This window comes from Lolium rigidum, chromosome 5 (assembly GCF_022539505.1).
Source record: "Lolium rigidum isolate FL_2022 chromosome 5, APGP_CSIRO_Lrig_0.1, whole genome shotgun sequence".
NCBI lineage: Eukaryota > Viridiplantae > Streptophyta > Magnoliopsida > Poales > Poaceae > Lolium > Lolium rigidum.
Window position 1 is genome coordinate 88,122,276 of NC_061512.1, and position 6,858 is coordinate 88,129,133.

The following is a 6,858-nucleotide window of genomic DNA, read 5'->3' on the forward strand; positions in this document are numbered from 1 at the left end:
GCATATTATCTTGCTTCACAGCGTGTGGACGAGGCATTAGAACGTTGCTGGCATGATGCCGTGGACAGAGGTGAATTTGTTGAAACTTGGGAGGACTACAAAACTTTTCTTCGTAGTGTTTTCGTGTTACCATATATGAAGAAACGTAAGCAGTCATCCGGAGTTGGGCATGCATTGAAGGAAGTAAACAAGTGCATGGAGGAGGTACAACAGGCAGTGGACAAGTGCATAGTTACTAGTAAGAAGATTGTTCCACTACCAACGGTCACTAAGGTCGAGGTGAAATCTTCAGAGAAGAGGAAACCTGGCTCTGATACCAAGCGCACTACGCGTGATCTGTTGAGGCGGATGTACCATTGAGCGGGCTGAATATGCAACTCAAGAAGGTACAAGGTGATGCTTGCAAGACGAGTTGACAAGGTTCAGCGATGGAGTTTGTTTCGGACTCGGTGCTTTATCAAGGGCAAGGCTTGCAAGTTGATGGTTGATGGTGGTAGCTGTACTAATGGCATTACCAAGGCGATGGTGACAGCGTTGGGGTTGTCTACATGGCGTCTTCCTGAACCTAAGCGTCTTGAGTGGTTGAATAGCCGTGGTATGCTGAAGATTACTCACAAGGTGCGTGTGCCATTTGCAGTTGATGATTATGTTGATGAGATCGATTGTGATGTGTTGCCATTGGAGGTGTGCGGATTGCTACTTGGGCGTCCTTGGCAGTATGATCGCAATGTGACACATCTTTGGGCGAGCAAATACATATTCTTTTATGCATGGTGGCAAACAAGCGGACTTTGAAGCCTATGGGTGATGATCATATCAAGTCCGATGTGGAGTTAGTGGTGCGTAAGGAGAAGTTGCACAAGCCTAATCTGCAGCATAAGGTGCATGATGTTCCGAGCATTGATGTTGGTGATGTTTCAGCCAAGCCTGTAGATGAAAAGAAAGTTCTTGTTGGTGACAAGCCGGATGAAGCTATACTTGTTGTTGATGTGGATGTTGCAGCATGTGCTACAATTCCAGTTTGTGTTGATGCTAGTATACAGACTGATGATGTTTGTGCTGATGGTGTGTCAGTACATATGGCGCAGATGCGCGTGGGAGGAGTGGGAGGCGAGCGCGTCAGTGGAGACAGTGGGCAGCGGCATTACCGTGCTAGGAGTACTGCAGTCCAGTTTACCGCGACACCGCGGATGCATCGAGGCAAGGATGGACGTGTGAGACATCTATGTGGCCTAGGAATTACACATCTTGTGCAGGGTCATGTGCAACGACACAAGGTTCCATCAAAACCTCGCAAGAAGAAGGAATTGGCGCCAAAGTCCAAGCTCATGTGGAGAAGAAAGGAGGCGCCAAGTGCTGTATCAAGTCAAGCAGGCCGCGAGGGAGGATGTGGTGTGGAAGGCAAGCAAGACTTGAAGACGGCGAGGACGTGTCATGTTCATATCACGTCACCTTTTCCGGAAGACCCTCACGCGTTGGGGACAACGCTTCTTGAAGGGGGCGGATGATACGGGCATGGAGGCCTATGTGAAGCCTAGATTCGGGACTCCACCGAGCTTAATTATCTTAGTTTTTGTAATTGTCATATATTGGCAAATTAGGGATTTTTAATAAATCGAGTCAGTCTTGGTTTGGGCCTGTCCAACCAAGTTAGGGAGGCCCATAGTGGGGCGCCCAGCCCAGCAAGGGCTGGCCGGCCACCCTTCCCCTCATATAAGGAGGTGGGGCGGCTAGGGTTTAGAGAGTTCAAGTTTAGTCTAAAGTTTAGGTCATACCTAGTTGCGTGTGTTCACGTGTATCATCCCTCCGGGGGTACGGCGCTGTCGTTGATCTATACTATTATCCGCTGCGAAGGTTCTTGTGTTCATCAAGGATTGTCTAGCTCTTGGTTTGAGGCGTATCGTTCATCGATCCGTTGCTTGGTGGATTCGTTCCCTCTTCTCCAGGCTGCGTTCATCGCGTTGTTGGGAGGAATTACTACCCCAGGTTCTCGCTGTGAAAGATCGGGCATCAATCTAGGTGGATCAAGTAGGAACCACCGTATCAGAGTGCCTTGATACAACTCATAGATTTGTGTCTAAGAGAGGAGGGGGTTAGGCATAAGCCAAGTTCTCACTCAATTTATGTCTTACCTCATGAAGGGGGAGGTGGGAGCCTATATATAGGGAGCCACCAAAGGAGGGGTAGTTTAGGCATACAAAGGGATAAAGGGTTCAGATTTGATGCTCTTTGCAGTGGGGCGTCAGGGCCAGCACAGGTAGGGCGATAGGGCCGGCGCGGGTAGGGCGGCGGTGCCGTCGTCCTCGAGGCGTAGTGGCGGTGCGGCGGTGCCGGTCTTCTCGGCGCGTCTCCTTATCCTCGACGTTCTCTTCCATGCTTCCACGACCTCGGCCTTGAGTCCTCGAGCCTCCATGGTGTCGTCCACTTCCTCCGTACTTGGCGATGTGTTCCTATCATGGTCATATGAAGGAGGATGAAGTAGCATACCATTCATGAGAGACAATTGTAGGCACGCATAAAGGAGAAGATTCACCTTTGCGTGACGTGTCGGCGTTGACGCACATGATGCGGTGGAGACCGAAGGTCGCCCCGTATCACTAGTATTCCTCTAAAAAATCATTTTGGTATGCATTGTTTGGTACTTTTCATAGCTAGAGTGCTTACTCCCTCCGTTAGGGATTATAATGCCAGCACGCTCCCCTAGATCATCAATTTAATTACGACATAATATGAATTTTACGGCTCAATAATTATATCATTACAAACTAGACCATTGGAACTTTTTAATTGTACATTTTGTCTAATATATATCGTCTATTAGGTTGGTCAATTTTACAACATAGGTATACTTGTATGCCTTGTAATATCCCTAATGGTTGTATAGTACATCACAATTTTTTGACTTCTTGCCTTGCTTTGCCATTTTACGATTTTGTCGAACCATCTTTGGCTTGATTTCAAATATAGGTAAAACTGATTTAGCCCAAAAATAATCCAGTATATGGTCGCACACAAAGATAATTCATGGATCGTCGGAAATTGCCATTGTAGTTACCATGTCTCATGTGCAGACCTGTAAAATTGGATTGGTGGTAGTGTGCACACTTCATCCGGTAGCCACTTGATAGAAAACACCCATTTAATTTTATTTTGCTCCTTTGGGAAATAATCAAAAGAAAAAAAAATATGAGTGATATACCCAAAAAACTAGTTTGCAACTTGATGGCAATGAAAATTTAGCGTGTATATATATATTTCCCAATATATATATATATATATATATATATATATGGGAAATAGTGGGCTACCATGGGGCATAGCTATGCACATCAATCCAACCATTAGATCATCTATAGGGAGCACAAAGAAAGCACACGGTGTTAGTCCATTACACATGCACGGCATGCTCCTCCGTTATATTCTGCCATCCCTCTCTGATTCATGATTGCAATATTTTATTCTTTATTGAGACCATCTCATAGCTGGCATAGGCTACCGACATCAAATCCACTTCCCTTTTGATACCAAAACAACAACCAACCTGTAAACTACCCCAATAAAATAAATATACTCAAAATTCGGAATCCAAGTCATACGGGCCCAACCATCGGATGATTCTACCACATTTTTGTACCAAAATGACAACCAAAATGAGACCATCTCATAGCTGGCATAGGCAGCCAACATCAATTCCACTTCCCTTTTGATACCAAAACAACAACCAACCCGTAAACTACCCCAATAAAATAAATACACTCAAAATTCGGAATCCAAGTCATACGGGCCCAACCATTGGACGATTCTACCACATTTTTGTACCAAAATGACAACCAAAATGAGACCATCTCATAGCTGGCATAGGCAGCCAACATCAATTCCACTTCCCTTTTGATACCAAAACAACAACCAATTTGTAAAGAAGCCTAATAAAATAAATACATTCAAATTTTGGATTCCAAGTCATACGCGCATAACCATTGGACGTTTCTACCACATTTCTCTACCAAAATGACAACCAAAATGAAACCCACAGCCCGAACCAATTTGACGACAGAGTCACGGTTACAAAACAACCGGCTTGCCATGGTATGGTCCGTTTTTATTACTCAACGATCAGCTAGCAAAGTGAAAAAAATCCGTGTTTGCCCATTAGGCCGAAGTTTTGAAGGTTAAGACGCAAAAAAGTATTGGCCTCCATAACACACACATGATTTGTGCAATTCAATAGCAATTTACCCAGTTTATCTCGTTTTCTTCCAACAGCAATGACAAGCCTGAGCACACGTGCGGCAGATGCAGACGCTAGCTTCGACAACATGCTAGATGACATCGTTTCTGCCGTTCTTGGGGCCGTAGCAGTGTCCGCGAGGTTCCAGTCAGATTTTCTATCTGCTATCATGGTGTAAGTCATATGTACTTTAGTCATCTCCTCGTTTCCTATCCACACATTTTTATCATAACCACCCAAACCTAAATGCAGCTCCAAGAGGTTTCTAGAGCTGGGTATGAACATTGCGGTTTGCGTGTCCAGCACAGCCCATCATCCGCTCGTCCCCCTAACTGCGGCAGACCACGCGCGCCCAGCCCTTGCCTTCTCCTACGACACCGACGCCCTTCCCGTCCATCGCGCACCACCAGAGCTCTCGCGTCTTCCCCGGTAAGAAATATCATTAGTACAATTCATAGTTCGTTTTTTGAACCTTGGAGCAGTTTTTGTCTTGATGGTGATCAAATTAGGCCAACATTTTCTTCTGATCTTGGGCTTACTTCTCTGGTTATTTGATTTAACATATTTCCTCACTTTTGTAGTAAAACTTCATATCCGATTTGATCATCAATTTTGCTATTAGTAAATCTCTCTCCCATAATTTTGCAGCTCGCAGCGGAACCATGTGAACTGGCCGCATCGTGCTCCATCTCCTCCTCTTCCCCTCCGCCGTGCTCTTCCTCGGCACGCCCGCGGAAGGCCTGGTACGCGCTACCGGTCAACGAGAACCACCTCGTCGCAGGAGAGGATGCCTAGAGCCTCCTCGCGTGGCGCCACGACCTCGTCTTTAACTATGTCACCGGCGCTCAGAGAAGCCAACGGCCATGTCCGAATAAACTGTTGGAGCATAAGACCGTTGCCACCTTACATAAAAAATGGACCGCCGCGTCTGCTTCTTCGTGCACACCCCCGACCAGCTCCGCTCCATCCCCGCGCAGCACGCCATCCCGCGGAACAGCACGCCCCTGTCCCCGCTCGCCGAGTCCTACGACGGCTCCCCGCTCCGGCGCCAGGCATTCGAGACCTACCTCACCGGCAAGAGCGGCATCATGTCGTCCTCCCCCACCAGCACCCTCCTCTCCTCCACGCCCAAGTCGCCCCCGTCCGAGTCCCCGCCAATGTCGCCCGACGCGCTCCGCCGCGGCTCATGGCCCGGTGTGGGGTCCCCCGGCGTCAACGACGTCATGGCCTCCCTCCACCAGCTGCGCCTCTCCAAGGCGCAGTCGTCCCCGTCCGGCGGCTGGACCAACAGCTACCACCTCTCCGCCGCCGCGGCGTACGGCTCCCCCAAGGGCGGCGGGGGCCTCTACAGCCTCCCCACCACCCCCATGGCCACTTCGACCCCCGCCGCCACCTTCATGGCCAACCTGGAGCCGCTCAACCTCCGCTTCATGGACGACGACGAGCCGGTGCAGAGGGTGGAGTCCGGACGGGCACTCCGCGAGAAGGTGTTCGAGCGGCTCTCCAGGGACGGCGCCGTGTCCGGCAGCAGCTGCTACAGCGCTGGCCCCGACGTCGGCTGGGTCTCTGACCTCATCAACTGACCCCACCAACAAGAAGATGCATGGCATGGCACGGTGAGGTAGGGCGATAGGCTGAACAAGACGGCCCCAACCAAAAAAAATCCTCGAAATTTCTTTTGCTATTTCCAGTTACTACTGCAAATCATACATCTATCTCCCCCTGTGAATATTCTCGGTTGGCCGGGCTAAGGGAGGCAAGACGGAGGTACAAGGGTGGATTTGTTTTGGTGTTCTTGAGGTGGTAGGAATTTTACCCAAAAAAAGATTGTTGCCACAAAAAGGAGGGTAGAAGCTCCATAGATTTGGAACTTTCATTCCTCCCGTTGGTGCTGACGAGTGAAGCTGAGGCTGGAAGGTGGACTTGATTCCTGTGATTAGTGGAGCTGATGTTGCTTATCGTCTCCCTTAGTTGATTTCACATTTTGCTATTGTAATCCTTCTCAAGAGGATGATCCTCCCACAGCTTATTTTGTACTTACGTATTTAGCTGCTGCTTAGCGGCGGCGGCTTTTAATCTCTCTATTGGTGATGAACTCAAGTCCACAACGTATTTGTAATCTGTTGATGTTTATTATCAGTAATAATATATATGTTCAGTTACTCTATTTTTACACTGCCTGTGCGCCTGTCTTGCCATATTTGCTCAGTATAATTGTGTGAATGAAACTTGATTGCTACTGTTCTTGGCGCTTGGCATGACGTGGTGGTGACCGATGGGTGTGGAGTGTGCAGTGGATAGTTGGAACATTATGGGCGACGTGGAACAGGGATGGTTGGAACAGTATGGGCGATGCGGGCGTGGAGCCTCCCGGAGTGCGACCGGCGACCGCGACGCCACCTGGAATCGACGGCCGGTCGTTTTCCTCTTTTGGTGGAGGTGGAAGAAGATGGGCATAGCCGGACCGTGCGCACATCGGTCCGTTCGTGAATGTCACCGTCCCATATGCGCAAGATCTTTCTTTTCTCGGGATAGATCGAGAGCTCGTACGTACTAGCGGGACTTTATTTGGTACTGCCAGTACATTTTTGTCTAGTCTGATTTGGTAGCAGATCATGCAGCTTCTCACT

General features: G+C 48.6%; 1 protein-coding gene across 1 annotated transcript; it reads left to right on the top strand.

The window, feature by feature from the left end:
• The first annotated feature begins 5,142 nt into the window (after nt 1-5,142).
• Nucleotides 5,143-5,811, top strand: LOC124656181 (zinc finger CCCH domain-containing protein 2-like). The gene has a single exon (XM_047194972.1). It carries the CDS (start codon nt 5,143-5,145, stop codon nt 5,809-5,811), a length of 669 nt encoding a protein of 222 aa, XP_047050928.1.
• Nucleotides 5,812-6,858: the final 1,047 nt, after the last annotated feature.

Bases quoted from the DNA above. Each gene is read 5' to 3' on its own strand.
- LOC124656181 (XM_047194972.1), top strand. From the start codon at position 5,143: ATGGACCGCCGCGTCTGCTTCTTCGTGCACACCCCCGACCAGCTCCGC.